The following is a 19607-nucleotide window of genomic DNA, read 5'->3' as shown; positions in this document are numbered from 1 at the left end:
ATGGTGTAGAAACCACAGTGGAGCATTCCAGAATCGTGTAAATTATAAGAAAATCCTTCCTGCTGTGTGTCACGCCTATCCCGTTGGCAGACGTGCTCACCCGGACCCAGTAAACTCAGCAGAATTCACAGTCAGCAGCGCCATCAGCTTGGGGATACTTCTGAGGACTAGGGGTAGGGTGTGGGCAGAGAGGAGTACCGTCTCATTTCTCAAAGCAGCGAGGTTGGGGGAGAAGGCGAAGGAGACCATTGGCAAAGTAATGCTGAAGACGTGATGATGATACTTGGCGTTATTGGTTCTCAGGTAAAGCAGTCTCAGAAACTCCTTGTAGAGGCAACTGGCCATCGCCGTTGCTGCCGTGATCTGTCGATTCACTCTTTCATTCAACTGACAAGCACCCAGAGTCCATACAATTGCTTCTCTGCTCTCCGCCTTTCCCAGGGTGGCTGTAGGCTCTGTGAGGATGGGGACTCTTGTTCACCAACATATTCCCGACGCCTCGCACACCGTAGGTGCTTAAACGTTGCTGAATTGAATCGAGAGAGGCCCTGCCTTCAGAAGCCTCAGGGCCTGCTAACACTACCATCTTGGTGGAATGGTGAGGCCCTCTCCGGAAACGATTCCCAGTGCACGTGAGGTTGAGACTCCGGTAACCGCTCTGAAAATGTACTACAGGAGCAAAGTAAGGGGAACCCCACAAACCTTTGGATATCTCCTCTTTCCCCAGACCAGATCCTTAGCCATGTCAGGCACGTGAGGCCGGTCACCGTTTGCAAAGTTTGCATCACTTTCTAAACCTTTACATGCACCTAATTGATCTTTTCTAGCTCCGAAAGCTCCCTGTGGTCTTACTGTTTGTGGAATGGAAAAGATTATCCTGAGAGCTTGCCCAAAACAATGTGGATACGATCCCTAGTATCCCTGTAGGAATCGTCTTGGTGCCCACAGGGTAGGGAAACCCCTCTTCAGTATCTGGCGAAGACTGGGAGCCTAGTGCGCCCTGCAGCAGTACAATTGTGTCTTCTGTCAGAAACGTGAACAGTCACGGCTTCAACCTCCACGTGCCGGGGAACAGCAGACACTTGGAGAAGGGAGGAGATTAAAAAAAGGAACGGAACCAAATTTCCAAATATGTACTATAAGCATTTATGGAAATAAGAGAACCTTTTCATTTTCTTTTTTTGGTGAGAAAACTAAATTTACCTTGGGAAGGGAGGGAGTTCTATGAAGAAGAAGCCAAAGCAAATTTTCTTCACAGACTTCCTTTCCCACGCAGACTCCCACGTGGCGCTTACTGTGGCCCTTAAATCTGAAAAACCAAGGCAACCATTTTCTTAGCAACCAGGGAGCCAATCAAAAACCCAACCAGAGCACCCCCTCTGAAATAAAGCCATCACCATGGGCACCAACCAGCTGGTTGGGAAAAGGGAAAGTCGACTAATTTCAGGCAGCCATCTTGTTCTTGGTGAAATGTTGGAAACTTTTATTCATTCCCTGAGTGATTTGATTTTGTCAGCAGAATTGGGCTGGGGTGTGGGATAGATGCGGTTGTATCTGACCCCGTGGAGCCAAGACGTGGCCTCTCAAGATTATCATGCTGACGGGGTTTCAAAGCCACATCTCTTAAAGAACATCCTCCTAGATCAAGGTCCTTGGACTTTTGTAATCCAAGCTGTTCTAATTCATACGTAAGTTGAGGAGGGCTTTGTTACCCAGGGCCTCATGCCTAGAATGTTGTGGATGCCCGCTGAATGGTTCTCTGCCTTTTTGTCTAATGGTCCTTTTTCATCTTCGTTTTGTGCATGACCTTAGAGGTCATCTTAGTCCGGTGATATTCAGTCCATGTCTGTCAGAGTCCCAGGATCCTGGGGAAGTGCCTCAGGGAAGGAAGAGGTCCATCGGACTGAGTTTCAGCTAGAGGAGTTCCTGGTTTATCTGTTTTCTCTATTGGGGGCCACATAAGAGCTTGTTTGAAACAAACCAGTTCTGTTTCTAAAAGAAAAGACAAGAAAAAAGGAAGGGAGAGACGGAGGAAGGAAGGACGAAACAGAAAAGGGAAGGATGATGGTGAGAAAGGGCAAGAGAGAAGGAGAAGAGAAGGGGGGAATGAGAGAGAGGAAGGGAGGGGAACAGGGGGAGGACTGGGACTTTCATGCCCAACTCAGCCGTGAATTGTGAACTCATTGACTTGCCCTTCTTTGGGAACATAAGAGACGCACTGCACGTGGTAGCCTGGCTGCCAGCGCTGCTGCTTTTCTGCTGTAAAGATAATAATAATAGCAAATGCTTCAGTAGCACTTACTGTATTCCAGGGTGTTCCAAGGCACTTTATATATATCTTAGCTCATTTAATGCAGCGGATTAAAGTAATTTACTCAGGTTCCCACAGTTAGCCATGTCTGAGCTGGTATATGCACCCAGGTGTGTCTGGTTTGAGTCTATGCTTTTGATTGCTCCTCTGATAGTAATTTAGTGATACAACATATAATACCGTACCTGCCATTTATTGAGGACTTGCCTTGTGCCAGGTGCTATGCTGTTTGCTTTACATTCATCAGCTCACTCAATCAGTGGATGACGAGTAAGGATTCATGTAGTCCTATAGCCTGTACAGTGAGTGTCACTTCAGATGAGGCAACAGAAGAATAGAGGAATCAGTAACTTGCTCGACATCACGCATTGTGAGTGTTGAAGCCAGTTGGACCAGGGAGTCAGACTCCAACCCGCTAACCAGTATGCTGTGCTCCCAAAATGGATGGCTCACAGTCTAATTTCTAACTAGATAGTTGTTAACAGGGAAATGACCTGGCATTTCCCATGCTTCCTCTTTCCCTTCAAAGAGAAAGAAAATGGAAGCGGGGGGGACCACACGCTTAGGACAGTCCGCACTCAAAACACCTTCCTTCTCGTGGCTCTGCAGTGATGAACTTAATGACTCAGGCAGGAGTAGTAGCTCTTGGAAACCCTCTTTGTTTTCTCTTTGTAACCGAGGGCCACCTTTGTTCTTTACTCACTGCAGAGCTGGAAGAGTCACAGAGAAAGTGCCCGCCATGCTGGTATAAATTTGCCAATACTTTCCTCATCTGGGAGTGCCACCCCTACTGGATAAAACTGAAAGAGATTGTGAACTTGATCGTTATGGACCCCTTTGTGGACCTGGCCATCACCATCTGCATTGTCCTGAATACCCTGTTTATGGCAATGGAGCACCATCCTATGACACCACAATTTGAACACGTCTTGGCTGTAGGAAATCTGGTAAGATGGAACATTCTCTCCCAACTTTATGATCGGAACACGTTTTGCCTGTAGGGCATCTTTTTCTGATACTGGAAGCTGGAGCTTAGTTGAAAAGAAAGTTGTAGTTAATTGGAAGACAAATGCTTCCACATATGGTCCAGCCCCAGCCACTTCTGCTCACTGTTGTGATCCTGTGGCTGTCCCCTCGTTCTGCAGAACTTTGAAGACGTCATTTAGGAGCTCTTGGCAGAAAACCAAGCGTGGTGACAGAATGGGAGGCATGGTGCAGTGGGTTGGCTTTGGCAACCTGAGCCAAGGACTTCGGGATTTTTTTTTTCCCTCGTTCCCTTTCTCGCACCGCTGCCTGCGGTGCTCCAGCACGTCACTTCCCCTTTCACCTTCGGTCACAAGCACCACAGACGAGGAGCTCTCCTAGCACAGTAGACCTACCTATAAATTAGCCCGCACTGTCATACCTTAATTATGCAGATGGGGCCTATCGTGGGGAGCCTTTTAATTCCAGGCTGGTTTCCCCCTCCCGCCCAACTTCTGGGCTCTCATCCAGTTTCCACCAGTAGTTGAGCTGTGCCAGATTTACTTTAATGTTAGCTTAAGTCGTATATTTAATTTATTACATTACTTAGAAGATAAGAATGAGGTTTCTTTTAAATAGATGACACAGTGTATTCTGAAGTCAAATAGTTGTGATTTGGGGGTTGTCTGTTTTATTTCTTTAGTCCAAAAATCAGGAGTTGATTGGATTTTGATAGATTGGGAAGAATTAGTTGAAAAGAATCCTCTAGGTCATCTGGAGTTTCCTTAGGAGTTTCACCACAAGCAAGCTAAATCTAATTGTTACCATTTAATTTGGGTACTCTGCCTGATGTCTGTCTGTGTGTCTCTCTGTCTGTCTCTCTCTTTCTCACACACACATACACACCCATACAGTTTTTATGTTAAGTCCAAATATACTATTAAAGTGTTATAATATCATTTTGAGCTCTGATTATGAAAACACATGTGACAGAGGAGACCCTTTATCTGGCTAGTCCTTGCAGCCCATCGTGTGCCCTGGTACACGTCCAAGGTAATTCTGTGGTCTCTCTACTCTGCATGGCTGAGGTAGGGACCCTCACTTTGGGCTCTGCGCTGGGCATGGAGCCTGCTTGGGAATTCTCTCTCTCCCTGGCCCTCTCTCTCTACCCTGCTCTTGCTGTCTCTGTCTCTCTCTCTTATCTCTCGCCTTCTCTCTCTGTCCCTCCCCAGCTCATACTCCCTGTATCAAAACAAATAATAGAAGTAAATTTAAAAAATAAAACTTAAAAACAGATAATTCATTCATCCCACCAATAGTTACAATTTATTTTTTCCGAAACCCCAAAAGGTGGCAGAGTACATTATGTTGAAATAATACGCTTGCCGACCTCTGTCCCAGGCCTCTGGGTGCCGTTCATCCCGATGAAAGGCCACAGTGACTGTGTCACTGTTGATTTTCTCTTAGGAACCAGAGTTCCCACAGTGTAAATACTCCACGGACCGTTAGCCAGTGCTGAGTATTGAGTATTTCCTGCGTGTTCACCAAAACCAGTGGTGAATTCAGTCTCTATTTGATATGCAGTAAGCAGGCTACCATTTCTATGTGGAGAAACCTTCCAGGAGTTGATGCCGAGGGTAAACTGTACGTCAGGGATCGGCCGGCTGCCCTCACTTAGAGCGATGCCCTCTCTACAGATATGTACGTGCGCTGTGAGCCCTGATTGTTGCTTCACCGGCTCTCTTCAGGGATTATTTTCTTCCCGTTTTAGAATATCGTTCTTCAGTTTAGAAAAATGCGGAACCATGGAAAAGTACAGGGACATGAAACCTTCCAGCCCACACATCCATTTTGATCTCCATCACGCCATTCTGTTTTGTTATTGCTATACGTTCATTGAGTCTCTTTCCAAACAGCATCTGTAATCTAAGTATTTTTCCCTATTTTCACTTCTGTCCTCAGACTGTATCTTCAAGGTATCCTTTAACTCCTTCATTTATAAAATTGGTAATCAGGTAGTTGAAAGTACTGATTTATTATGAGTTTAAAACCTATTACATATAAAGTCCTCCTCTAAAATCATAATATTCGGTAAGAGTGTGGTGTTACATGGCCAACTTCGAATGAGGGTACGGGTCTTGTCGAAACCGGGGTTCAGGGATTTTACCTTCTTCCCACATGTACTGTTACTAAGTCCTGTGGGAGAGCAAAGGCACTGGGAAGCACAGCGGGCTCGTAAAGGTAGAAAAGTGGGAGTTGGGTACCACAGGGGACAAGGCGTTGTCACACTCAATAAGCTTCCGATCTGAACAGTTATTATGTCATTTATTATCACATTTAAAAAATCAAAAGGAAGCACCAAAGTGTCCAACAATAAGAAAGTCCTTTGAGGATAGATTCATCCAATAGAATTTGATGCAAGTGATATAAATGGAAATTAGGAAGATTACGTAGCAACATGGACTAAGTTGTGGTAAGTGAGAAACAAGACCCAAGGTACTATGTACTCTGTGATTTTACAACTCTGTCAAAATATATGCGCATTGGGGTAAAAACCAGAAAGGGAATACCTAAAACTGAGAGTTGTATGCAAGATGGAGACTCTAATGTTTTCCTGTATTTTGCACACTTGTAACAGTGTTCTGTTGTTTCTACAATTTAAAATAAGAAACCCTGCAGTATGTGTCTAAACTTGATAAGACATTTAATATCAAATCAGAAATACTATATTTTAATATAATTATAACTCTATGAATGAATTTTTTTTTAGCCAAATGTCCCAAGCACAGACATTCATTTTTCTTTTATTTTTGAGAGAGAGAGAGAGAGAGATGGTATGAGCAGAGGAGGGTCAGAGAGAGAGGGAGACAGAATCTGAAGCAGGCTCCAGGCTCTGAGCTGTCAGCACAGAGCCCGACGTGGGGCTCGAACCCACAAACCGTGAGATCATGACCTGAGCCGAAGCTGGATGCTTAACCGACTAAGCCACCCAGGTACCCCCACGCACAAACATTCAAAATGACTGCTTACTTTTAGAAGGAGTCCCTAGGGGAACCTGAATGGCTCAGTCAGTTACGTGTCTGACTTCGGCTCAGGTCATGATCTCACAGTTCCCGGGTTCGAGCCCCACATCGGGCTCTGTGCTGACAGCTCAGAGCCTGGAGCCTGCTTCATATTCTGTCTCCTTCTCTCTCTGCCCCTCCCCCGCTCACTCTCCATCTTTCTCAGTCTCAAAAATAAATACACATTTAAATTTTTTTTTAAATAGAAGGAGTCCCCTGTGTGGTATTCCTATTGCTTAAAATCATTTTTTTTAATGTGTATTTATTTTTGAGAAAGAGACAGAGTGCGAGCAGGGGAGGGGCAGAAAGAGAGGGAGACGCAGAATCTGAAGCAGGCTCCAGGCTCTGAGCCAGCTGTCAGCACAGAGCCTGATGCAGGGCTCGAACCCACAAACTATAAGATCATGACCTGAGCCGAAGCTGGACCCTTAACTGACTGAGCCACCCAGGTGCCCCTCTTTAAAATCGTTTTTTAAATGCATTCTTGAACAATATAATTTGGGTGGTTCTGGCAATGACAATGTAAACATTGGGACTGAGCACTTGATTCATGAGGGAGACACGACTATCCTGTCTTGTCACATGGTATAGTCACGGGACACTGAAGACCTGGTGTCCTCAGAGGCACAATTAAGCAAGGCTGGGTCTTGAGGCTTCTTGGACGTGTATTCAAAGATCATGATAAAGGCATTTTCTTTCTATTATTTCTCTTTCTTACTCCCCTGCGTTCCCCTCTTTAGGTTTTCACTGGAATTTTCACAGCAGAAATGTTCCTGAAGCTCATAGCCATGGATCCCTACTATTATTTCCAAGAAGGTTGGAACATTTTTGATGGATTTATTGTGTCCCTCAGTTTAATGGAACTGAGCCTGGCGGACGTGGAGGGGCTCTCGGTGCTGCGATCTTTCCGATTGGTATTCCATGTTCCTCCAACTTCTTTTTACATTTCCTGTCTTATACCTACTAAAAAAGTTTTCCATAAGTTAGTTTAATGATTAAAAGAATCTTTAGCCATATTCTGCTCACAATTCCAGTTGGCGATTTATTGGCTCAGACACTAAAATCTGGTCAATTTTTCTGCTAAATGTCTAATATTGAAGTTAGTTTTTAATATCAGTTCACAAGCAGAAGTCCATTTTGGCGAGTTCCTCAGAAAATAATGGTTAATCTGAAAGATGAAAAAGAAGGACTCCCAAGGCCTATTCGGAGGTCTAAGTTGGATTTGCCAATAAACCTGTTTCTTCGTCTGAACATCTCCCCAAAATGGCACGGATTTCGCCTTGTTCAGAGATGTCTCTTGTTTCTCCTATCATGGTGACCCCTTCCAGAAAATGAGAATGAAATAAGAATTTTTTAAATTATATTGAAATTAATGGTTGAATATTCTGGTTTTTATCCTTAACACTAGCTGGGAAGGATTCTGTATTATATTTGAAGAAGGTAATGTTAAAACTACTAAAATGACTCTCACAGAATAATGAATGATGTCCTCGCAAGAGCTTCCCATAAATATAGGCATAAGCCTGAATAAGTCCGTTACGAAGCTGAGTTACTTTGAGGGTACCCCCCTCAACAAAGCGTCAAAATGGGGGGAGGCTTAGGTTTTTCTCTCCCCATTGGAAAAAATACCTAAGCACTTGTAACTGAAAGGCTTCTAGGTTTTTTCACCAGGGTATTCAGCATATTTAAGAAAGAGAATTGGAATAAAATGGAACTATTTGTAAAACAGAGGTGTCACTCAGTCGTGGTCACAGATACCATCTGCCTGGTTTCTGAAACCTCTGCTTACTAGTCTTTGGTTCGGATCCAGCCCACAGTAGATTTTTTGAAAATAGTTCTTATTATTTGGAAGATGAGATGACGGAATAAGAGCTAGAAGCCACCCTAGCACTAATATTCCTAATAATTAAAAAGCCAGTCAGAAGGGGGGAACTACGAATGAGCCAGATGTTCACACAGAGAAACACCTGGTGGCTCTCGAGCCGTCAGATAAGGCTCAAGATTTCAAAGGAAAAAATGTTCCAGTCGGCACCGTTGCCTTCTACCAGAATTCCTGTTATCTCATGTGTTAGTCATTAACTTATGACGTCTGAATATTATCATTTCATTCGTGGCCTTTCTTCGTTTATACTTCTCAGACTATTAGCTAAGACCTTGTAAATCATTCAGGACAAAATATTGAAATTTCATGGTTGTAGATAACAGAAATTCTGTCCTCTGAATTAATATCATTATAGTCCCTTTTCATACGATGTTTGATATATGTGCAGCTGCCCCTACCTGGGTGTGGTGCTTTTCCCCCAAATTATTCCAAGTATATCACAAAGTTTCATATCTGCCACTGGTCTATTTATTATCGATTGGCAAACAAAAAGAGAGATTTTAGAATTTTTAAATGCATGTTTTTGAAAAAGAGGCAGATGACTTATTTTCACTGTCCTAACTATGCTGATCTTTTGCTTCACTACAAATCACATTTTCCTTGATATGTTCCTTGAGAAGTCAAGGCAAAATCAGTAGGAAAAGGATCGTTCATCTATGGGTTTTTAAAAAGTGGGCTGATCCAAGGACCAATACAGGGGGCTAGAGGCAGTATTCTTGACTCCTAGTTCTAAATCTTTGACTTACTCTAAAATTAATCCATTTTCCCTGTTAATGCCTTATGTTCTCCCACTGTGGTCTAAAACAGAAAGTCCTGGGAACTTCCCAACAGTGCTCAATAAATTTAAGCTGATCTTACTGATTTTATGTCTTTATTTTAGTGGTGTGGTAAGAAAATGGGTTGAGCGTCATTGGATTTTTGTTTGGGTTTTGTAGCTCCGAGTCTTCAAATTGGCCAAATCCTGGCCCACCCTGAACATGCTGATCAAGATTATTGGAAATTCAGTGGGTGCCCTGGGCAACTTGACCCTGGTGCTGGCCATCATCGTCTTCATCTTTGCCGTGGTGGGGATGCAGCTCTTCGGAAAGAGCTACAAAGAGTGTGTCTGCAAGATCAACCAGGACTGTGAACTCCCTCGCTGGCACATGAATGACTTTTTCCATTCCTTCCTCATTGTCTTTCGAGTGTTGTGCGGGGAGTGGATCGAGACCATGTGGGACTGCATGGAAGTGGCGGGCCAGGCCATGTGCCTCATTGTCTTCATGATGGTCATGGTTATTGGCAACTTGGTGGTTAGTACTAACTTGCAGAATTTTCCATTCTTTGCCCTGAACAGCTTACCCTTGACCCAAAATCCCCATGGACTTGGTCCTACTACATTCCATGTCTGTGCTAGATTTTATTCTTTCTTGGCCCAAGCACCCTAAAGTACAAATGAAGGAAAGGAGGCTGCTCTTTACAGAGACCTGCTGAGTCATAAGCCCCACAACCTGTCAAGCCGTTCTCATAGTTATGGAAACAAAACTGAGCAAAGTTAAGTGAGTTTTCCAAAGTCACACAACTGGTAAATGTCAGGGCTTGTAGGAGGTCCGAGACTACAAAGTCTTCGCTCTTTCTACTATAAAAGTTCCCTTCACTTAAATTAGAATTTCTCAACCTTGACACTGTTGACACTTTGGGTTAGGTCATTCTCTGTTGGCAGACTGTCCTATGCAAGGTCGATGTTTGACAGCATGCCTGACCTCTACCTTTTACTGGCCTATCGTGCCCCACACCCTAAGTGATGACAACAAAAAATGTCTCCAGACATTGCCGGATGTCCCCTTGGAGGCAAAATTGTCCTCCACTATGAACCACTGATCTAAACCAACTGAGGTTTTGATCTAACTGGTATAAATGGCAAACCACATTTTTGCTTTTCTCTGATCTGTCTGCCTGCTGTCTTCTGCCTCTGTGTATAGAATATTCACCAGCAGAGATTTTGACACCATCTTTCTCCAAATATGATCTGAAGACTAACCACAGTCAGATCACATTAGAGTATGTTAGAAATGCAGATGCTTAGGCCCCACCCAGAACTACTTAATCAGAATGTGCATTTCTAACGGGTGGTTTCCCCAGGTGATAGATCCATCTGCTCCCTGCAGTTTAAGAAGTACTGATCTTCCAGATCAGGCCCAGTCCCACCGGCAGGTATAGAGCAAGAGGGGCTGGAAGAAGGCAGACCCGGATGATCCCTCGTCAGCTCATCCGGAGCAGCTCTCCCCCTTCTTGTGCCACAGAGAATGTGCCCGTAGCAGCTTCCGCCCAGCAGTCGCTGAGCCAGCCATGCCACCCTGTTCTCTCCCGTGACCTGTGAGAGCGGACACCGCGACATGTCTGCAACCCTCCCTCTCCTCACTCCTGACCACCTTTCCCTGTCCTGCTCCCTCTGGCCTTCCCGCTCCTTTAGTGAGCACAGCTGCTGCTCCTGGTGCATCGTGGCGTCCACACGTGCTGGCCCTGACCTCGCCACCCTTTCTCCCTTCTCCCTTCTCCCATTCTCAGTTGTCTCAACACCATCTCCCCAGGACTCTCTACAGATACCTGAGCACATGACCAAATCCAGTATTATATCTGCTTCTGATGACACCTTTCCAGGTTCCCCTTTGCTCAGTCCTGCCCACCTAGTCTCTAGGAATCTGTAAGTCTCTTCTGCCTCTCCTCTCTCCCTTCCCAATAATTATCTGATGCCTTTCATACATCTCTCTTCATGGTGTTTCTAAGATCTGACCCATCCTTTCCATTCCTGTAACCCATTCAGTATTTCTAAGCGCATGGTCTGAAGATCTCAGCCACCAGTTTCACTCATTAAAACAGACTTGAGCTCTGGGGCCTACCCCACATCTCCCAAATAAGTATCTTTCAGGTGAGGCCAAGGAAATGTGTACTCTTCCACGCATCCCACCACAGGAGATTTTCATGCATGCTAAGGTTCGAGCTTACAATAGCCTAATCCAGACCCTTATTAACTCATAAAAGTGACAGCTGTAACCCTGGCCCACCCCCCTCCCCATTCTGTAGGTAGTTGGTAGGAATGGTTTTCTCAGAATTCTATCATTTGTTATCCCTTTACTCAAAGACCAATAGTGGATCCAGTTAAATGAAATTCACATCCCTCAGCCCGGCCTTCAAAGCCCCCTCTAAGTCACCCCCATTTTACTAACCATATTCCTTTGTAATTCTACGATTCCAAATGGCCAAATAATTGGCATACATAGAATTCATTTGTTGTTTCCATCTCTCCCACTCTGTACATATTACTCTCTCCACCTAAAATATATGCCTTACTCTTCTTCAGAAGTGTGACAAAGTCAGGGCCAAGTCTAAATCAAAAAATGAACACCTCTCCCAATATTTAAAGTAAGTCTTAATAAAAATAAATCAATTAATCTTAATGTCCAGTGTGGTAAAATAGGATTTTCAAACAGAAGTAAAAGCTTGCATCTGAGGGCTGGACACTTAGATATCCAACAGAATGCAAAAGTCACCATCACTGTCTTGTTAAAAGTATTTCATTTTGATAAATGTTACAAAAACACAGGAAATTAATTCTTAAGATGACATGAAGTATATTTCAGTTATACTTTCTTGACTTGTTGTAGGAAAGCATGGTCTCCAAACCCAGATGTTTTTCTAATGTGGGTTCTCTGTATGTGAATACACGTGACCTCTGTGATCCTCCCAATAAGCCATGTCCATTTTTTTCTTTTGTTTCGGGGGCATTTTCTTCCAAAATGGATACAGCTTTTGCTCTTTCTGATTATAAGAAAAGTCATATATTTGGGGGCACATACCTATGTATGTATGTAAAATTATAAAAGGACCAAGAGAAGAGGTGCTAACCAAGTGGGCAACCAAAACCAAACAAATTGCCCACTTGGTGGAAAAAAGTATGGAGGTCCTCAAAAAATTAAAAATAGATCCACCATATGATCCAGTAATTCCACTGCTGGGTATTTACTCAAAGAAAACAGTAACACTAATTACAAAAGATACATGCACCCCTCTGTTTATTGCATCATTATTCCCAATAACTAAGATATGGAAATAACCCAAGTATCCATCCATAGAGGAATGGTATATACATACAATGGAATATTACTCAGCCATAAAAAAGAATGAAATCTTGCCATTTGCAACAACATGGATGGAGCTAGAAAGGATTTTGCTAAGTGAAACAACTGTCAGTCAGAGAAAGATAAATACCATTTAATTTAACTCATATGTGTAATTTAAGAAAAAAAACAGATGAGCAAAGAAAAAAGAGACAAAATACCACAATATTAATATTTGTAATTTAAGAAACAAAACAGATGAACAAAGAAAAAAGAGACAAAATACCACAATAGACTCTTAAATATAGAGAACCAGTGGTTGGGGGTGGGGGTGGGGGACAGATGGGTGAAATCAACAAAGAGGATTAAGAGTACGCTAGTTGTGATGAGCACTGAGTAATGTGTAGAATTGTTGAATAGTACACCTGCAACTAATATCATACTGTGTTAATTAAATGAACATTTAAAACAGTAAGTGGGGCAAATCGAACACAACAGAAACTCTTGTGCCTGTCACATTAGTCTGTGATCCTCGTCTAGTAGGTAACTTTCCCTAATGCCATCTACATTCACTGTCATTTTCCCTAATGCCATGGGTGTAGGTGCTGAACCTGTTTCTGGCCTTGCTCCTGAGCTCCTTCAGCGCAGACAACCTGGCAGCCACAGACGATGATGGAGAAATGAACAACCTACAGATCTCAGTGATCCGGATCAAGAAGGGAGTGGCTTGGGCCAAACTCAAAGTGCACGCCTTCATGCAGGCCCACTTCAAGCAGCGTGAGGCCGACGAAGTGAAGCCCCTGGACGAGCTGTATGAAAAGAAGGCCAACTGCATCGCCAACCACACCGGCGCAGACATCCACCGGAACGGCGACTTCCAGAAGAACGGCAATGGCACCACCAGTGGCATCGGCAGCAGTGTGGAGAAGTATATCATTGATGAGGACCACATGTCCTTCATCAACAATCCCAACTTGACCGTGCGGGTGCCCATTGCCGTAGGCGAGTCTGATTTTGAGAACCTCAACACAGAGGATGTGAGCAGCGAGTCGGATCCTGAAGGCAGCAAAGATGTAAGGTCCCAGCCTAGAACCCAACCTTGACTCTGTGAGAACAAACAGGGTTCTGTCAGCTCCCGGGACTGGTTCAGCTGTGGGCTGGGTAGAGAGATTGTGGAATAGCCAAGTAGGTCTGAGAACCAACCCTAATAGAATTGTCATTCTAGTCCTTCCCTTGGTGACCTAGGTCCCTGAGATGCTCCTAGATGTGTCTCCATTGCTGCTGGATCGTCTTGGTCAGTGGCCGGAGCAAACCCTGGAGTACGTCCCTGCCATTAATCTCTCTGAGCTGCAGCACTGAGACCAACCAATAGCCACATTTTGTTGAGGGCAGATCACTGTCATCTGTGAGTGGCTTTAATGTTATCCCCGATCCTGGCAGAAGTTTTAAGTGAGCTGGATGTTGAGGAGTTTGCGATAAAATTGCAAAGAATTACCGGAGGTTCGGTCAGTGTAGAGGGGAAATATCACTGCCAACAGTGGTGGTCCAGCTCTCTTTTCTTTGTGAATCTAGAAACTGGATGATACCAGCTCCTCTGAAGGAAGCACCATCGATATCAAACCTGAAGTAGAAGAAGTCCCTGTGGAACAGCCCGAGGAATACTTAGATCCAGATGCCTGCTTCACAGAAGGTGAAAGGGGGCAGGGACGACAGTGGGCATGTGGCACTTAGTGTGGTCCACAGATTTCCGCCAGGGTCAGTGGTTGCATCAGGGTGGGGGCTCTGTGTCCATTTTCAAGAACTTTGTTCCCCACTTCATTATCCTGATGGAAGTTGATATTATTTCCCTCATTTGATTCTGACCTATAACAAGTTTCTGTTCTCAAACATTTCTTTGTCCATTTTTTCCTGGCATCAGCCCAAACACTTCCATTAGAAAGGCATGTTCGGTCATGGCTGTGGCTGCCTCCTGACTCCCCTTTTCTCCTCCCTCTCACTGCTTCTTTATAGGACATCTTCCCAACTCCAGAGGGCCCTGCCCTGCTAGCCTTGCAGCATAGCCCCAGCCCTCCACCCTCCATGTCTGAACCAGGCATTCTGGTTCAGCCCCGCTACTCCTGGCTGTGTGGTGGGGCCGCGCCCGGTGGGGCCTGGGAGACCCAGCAGAGGGCAGGTCTGGGCGGGGCTCGCTCCCACGGTCTGACCCGCCTCTCCCGCTGGTGCCAGGTTGCGTCCAGCGATTCAAATGCTGCCAGGTCAACATCGAAGAGGGGCTGGGCAAGTCTTGGTGGGTCCTGCGGAAAACCTGCTTCCTCATCGTGGAGCACAACTGGTTTGAGACCTTCATCATCTTCATGATTCTGCTCAGCAGTGGCGCCCTGGTGAGTCCAAAGGAGAAGGCATAGAGGGATGGGCTGGGGAAGGCTTCAGAGGGACTGGCAGGCAAGAGCAGAGGGGGCCCAAGCCCGGTTCTTCTAAGAGCGCCGATGGCTGTGGCCCCAAGGATAAGGATCTGCCAGAGTGCTTTGGGCTGGTGTTTGAGCCATTGGATTAGAGTTCACGTGTCCACATCTTACTGTTCTTTACACTGGGCAGACCCCTCTCACCTCTCAGATTCCCTGTCTAGCAGGATGAGGGCCCAACTTACCAGTGTCTTCGTCTGCCCCGTTCTGAGCACCTTCCTAAAAGGCACTTCCCCTTTTCATCTAATACCTCACCTATCGTGTTCTTTACTCTTCAGTCGCCCATCTTGCCCCACACCCAGCTGGGCCTGGAGCACCCTGGCATTAGCAAATCCCTAAAGGAGCCAGGTCTCTGGTATAAAGGTCCTTTATATTCCCATACGTGTGAGCACCTGGCATTCGTCAGTGAGGCACACAGGCCCCTCCCCTGCTGGAACGAATGAGCTTGGCATTTGGTCTCCTTTTCACTGGATGATAACCAGAGACCTAGACAGGGTCAGGTGTGAGAGCTGTTTCCCAGTTGCGTAGACAGGAAGGACTTAGAGATGCTACACATTTTCTTTCTTTGAGTTAAGGGAAAGCTGAAGAATACAGAACTTTGAAGTGCTTTTAAAGAAGGCAGGCACAAGGCGCCTGGGTGGCTCAGCCGGTTAAGCATCTGACTTCAGCTCAGGTCATGATCTCACGGTTCATGAGTTCAAGCCCCAAAATGGACTCCATGCTGCCAATGTGGAGTCTGCTTGGGATTCTCTCTCCCTCTCTTTCTGTCCCTCCTCCCCACATTCCTCCCTCTCTTTCTCTCTCTGTCTCAAAATAAATAAGCAGTAAAAAAAGAATAGCAAAGTGAAGCCCCAGCTAAAATGTCTGAGAAGAGATGAGAATGGGGTTAAAGTGGGACTTCAGAGGGAGGGGATAGAGCCTCCAGTGACAGGAAGCTCAGTCTTGGGCATCTCACATGTATTGGGTGACAGAACAGATCTCTGCACAGAGAGGGGAATCCTTTGAGGTTTTCACTGAGCAGAGGGGGTTCATCTGTACCCAGACCCTGAGGAGGACTGTGGACCCCTGACCTCTGCCCCCACTGCGCAGTAAAGAAACTGGAATCCCTTATGTCCATGTGCCTCCATGTTAGAAATGTATCCATAGGCAGCCCAGTTCTGTCCTTCCTTCCAGAACCATCCGGAGCAGGACCTCCCATTGCATGACACGGGACTTTTGTGCCACTTGTAGCTTTCTCTCATGCTTCAGGACTCCCTCTTTCCCCTCTCCCTCCACAGCCCACCACCCCACTCATGGGAATACTCATACCTTTGTGGTAGGGAATTCCCCCGTTCAGGAACTCCAGAGGGAGAGAGCCATACTAAGATTTTATTTGCCTGAGCGTCTCCCAGCCCCAGGACCGTCCACCTGTACCTGTGGCATCGGGCTGAGAAGAGAAAAGATTTTGTCATATGACCATACCATTGGCAAGGACACGGAGAACCTGGAACCCTCATATGCTGCCCAAGGAAACACTGTCCATCAGTGAAGAGGGTAGACAAAGTACAGTAGAGCCACACCTTGGGGTATTCTCCATCCCTGACGAGAATTGCAGTAGAGACGCATGCCGCAGCGTGGACCAACTTGGAGACTGCTACACACGGTGGAAGAAGCCTGTCATCGAGAGCCACATATTGTGTCAAGTGTCCCGAATGGGCAGATCGGAAGAGAGACAGTAGCTTAGTGGTTGCTTGGACTACTGGGAGACAGAAGGTGGCAGTAGAGGGTGTGGAGTTTCTTTTAAGATACCCCTGCTGGGGCTCCCGGGGGGGGGGGGGGGGGGGGGGGGGGGGGGGGGGCTCAGTCAGTTAAGCGCCCGGCTTCAGCTCAGGTCATGATCTCACAGTTTGTGGTTCGAGCCCCGCCTTGGGCTCTGTGCTGACAGTTCAGAGCCTGGAGCCTGCTTCAGATTCTGTGTCTCCCTGTCTCTGTCTGCCCCTCCCCCACTCACCCTCTGTCTCTTCATCTCTCAAGAATGAGTAAACGATAAAATCAATTTAAAAAGAAGAAGCCTCGTATAGCCAAGTAGTGGGGTAAAAGAGACAGGAAGCCGATGACAGGCCAGCCTCGGCCAGCAGAGCTGCTGAGGCGGTGGGGGCTTCCAGCATCGCGTGCCTGCCTTCAGGCACGTCAGACAGCTGCTGCTTCTCTTTCAGGCCTTCGAGGACATCTACATTGAGCAGAGAAAGACCATCCGTACCATCCTGGAATACGCCGACAAAGTCTTCACCTACATCTTCATCCTGGAGATGTTGCTCAAGTGGACAGCCTACGGCTTCGTCAAGTTCTTCACCAATGCCTGGTGCTGGCTGGACTTCCTCATCGTGGCTGTACGTGTCCTGCTTTCTCCTTCCACCCCTTCTAGCAGGGAAACAAGAACAGGGATCTTCCTTCCTCTCAGGCCAGAGTTGCCTGGGGATGGGATGTAGGATGTCAGACAGGATGTAGATGTAGGTTTTGGTGAAAGTTCCTTTCAGGGCACTCTTAACTTTGGGAGAGGGAGCTCTGAAGCCCCTATGTTTGCTCCAGGGACTAACCACCTAGCTCTTTGCTCGGGTGGTTTGGCTTCCAAGAGTCAGCGATTAGGAATGGGAGGTGGAATCACTGGCCCCTTGCTAGTAGGCTGGGAACAGGAAGGTGCTTGCCCCACACCAGCAGGACGTCCTCTTTCTGGTGCCAGGAGAGGGGTGAGGATGAGGTGGGCTCTCCTGGAGTATGGGTTGGTGGGGCAGGTGGGCGGATCTTGGCAGGCTTTCCCGCTGACTGATCCTATGGACACTCCCATCAACCCAAGGCTTCGTACCAGACTCCTCGGAACAAGGCAGTCTGTCAGAAGAGGCAGCGTTCGCACCAAGATACCCCACCCTCTTCCCTCATGTTGCCATTTCCACAGTGGTGCTCAAACTTAAGAGAATCCTTTTTTCCTCTAGGTTCCAAGACCATCTCCAAGGCTTGGTGGCCTCCCATTATCCGCAAGGCTTGGTGGCCATTACATCCCATGTTATTTTTCAGGGTGGAAGGAAGCTGCATCATCTCTAACTGTTTCTCATCTCTCATCTGTCCCCCCCACCCCGCCCCCCTGCCCCCCCCACCTCCCCCCTTGTTCCTTGTTGGCTCTTCTAACTGTGATGAATGCTTCTTATTCTATGTAATCATGAAAGCTCTTTTCTTCTAGCCAAATCAGCATTTGAAAGAACGGGTGAATGGGAATGTCAGGACCAGGGCCTATGGAGAATTCACTTCCTGCTGAGGGCAAAGTGCCCAGAAAGTGGAGTGTTTGGAGGCCGGCTTAGCACATTGAGAATACAAGTTTTCTCAGCTGTATAGTAAGCTACCTATAGAGTGCCTCTGGGATCCAGAATAGAGCAGCGTGGAAGTCTCTCTCAGAAAGCAGGAGCCCAGCACTCGGCACCAGGGATCTCTGCTCTATAAACACGTTCCTGTTCCAGCGCAGTGTCTGCAGCTCCCGTGGTTAAGGACTCCTTCCAGTACCTGTCGCTCTGCTCCCATTTGCATTCCCTTTTCAGAAATAAAGCCTTTGGGAAGATGCCCAAATGAGGTGAGGAAGTCACCCTCTGCCTTTAAAGTCAGCCAAGCAGGTACTGCCCAAGAGGGTGCCCATATGAGACCCCTTCAGCAACTATTACTGGTACCTTCTGATGGAAGGGCTCTACCTCCCACAGATGCGAAGCTGGAGTTCTAAGGATTAAGGAAGAGGCTTGGGATATGGCCCAGAGAACTAAAGTGGCACTGGGCCAGCTCTCTTTCCACAGAACAGGACCACTTGGAGTCGGGTGGGACACCTGTGGGAGTTCTAGAAGCCCTTCTCATCTTCTGGGCCTTCCAAGAACTCTGAAAATCCACTCCCACACTTCCAGTAGCCCTCAGGAAGCTGTGATTTAGAACAAGTCTTCCCCACCATGACCTTTACGTCCTGCCCCCACGCCCACCTGAACTACTGTTTCTCTTCTCTCCGGGGTGAGCAACCCCAGAAGTCAAGGACATTGATCAGGGGTCCCGCATTCCTCTGGAACTCAAATAAGCTGATAAAAACATTGACAGTCCTGCATATCACCATTTATTTAGTAAGCATTTTTATCATTTTTTATACTGGGTGGCAGAGAAACGGACAGACATGTAGCCAATTGACAGTAGTCCAGGAACTACCCAACTTTAGGGAGTTGCTGGATTCTTACATTGCCTGGAGACCTGATGGCAGCTCCTGAGAACATCCCTGTCCCAATTATTAGTAAACAAATGTAAACCAAATGCCATTCACTATGTAGAGTTGTCCCAGAAGCTGGAGTGGGTCATGAGGGGCAGGCAGGCATGGCCCCAGCCCCTTAGGCACTCACGCCAGCTTGCAGGACCACTCTGGCCTGATTCTAGCTTGTGGGAAGCCAGTATTCTGGGAACAAGGTTCTCCCAGGACCCTCCCACCCACTGACTTCTCTTGGACAGGACGGTGCATTTAATGCCGGAGTCCAGCTCCAGCAGGTCCAGGGTTCCCTGAAGGATGGACGGTGTCAGTGAAAGGGAGTGAGAAAGCCTCAAGTTTCTTTCTGATCACCAGGCAGGCAGCTCTGCTCTGTCTGATTCTCTAGCTTTATTTATAGTGAAAGGTACAAGGAGCAGAAAGGGCAGCGTGTGTTTAGTAGATGATTTCTCACAGATAATTTTTACGATTTTTCAGAACATGGATTCTGCAGAAGTTACAATTCTAGTAGTAATGATTGTCATAAAAAACTTAGCTACAGGCACTCATGCTATCATATGGGAAGGGCAGGTATT

The 19607-nt window shown here is 46.4% G+C and overlaps 1 protein-coding gene across 1 annotated transcript in view; it reads left to right on the top strand.

Moving 5' to 3' along the window:
* Window positions 1-19607, top strand: part of SCN8A (sodium voltage-gated channel alpha subunit 8) — a 178931-nt gene that overhangs the window by 133922 nt on the left and 25402 nt on the right. The window contains exons 14-20 of the mRNA XM_029955498.1: window positions 3020-3258; window positions 7077-7250; window positions 9154-9510; window positions 12918-13388; window positions 13888-14005; window positions 14542-14696; window positions 16973-17146. Coding sequence (XP_029811358.1) covers window positions 3020-3258; window positions 7077-7250; window positions 9154-9510; window positions 12918-13388; window positions 13888-14005; window positions 14542-14696; window positions 16973-17146 — 1688 coding nt within the window. The remainder of the gene's footprint in view (window positions 1-3019; window positions 3259-7076; window positions 7251-9153; window positions 9511-12917; window positions 13389-13887; window positions 14006-14541; window positions 14697-16972; window positions 17147-19607) is intronic.

This window comes from Suricata suricatta, chromosome 10, assembly GCF_006229205.1.
Source record: "Suricata suricatta isolate VVHF042 chromosome 10, meerkat_22Aug2017_6uvM2_HiC, whole genome shotgun sequence".
Classification (NCBI taxonomy): Eukaryota; Metazoa; Chordata; class Mammalia; order Carnivora; family Herpestidae; genus Suricata; species Suricata suricatta.
This window is presented reverse-complemented; position numbering and strand designations above follow the sequence as displayed.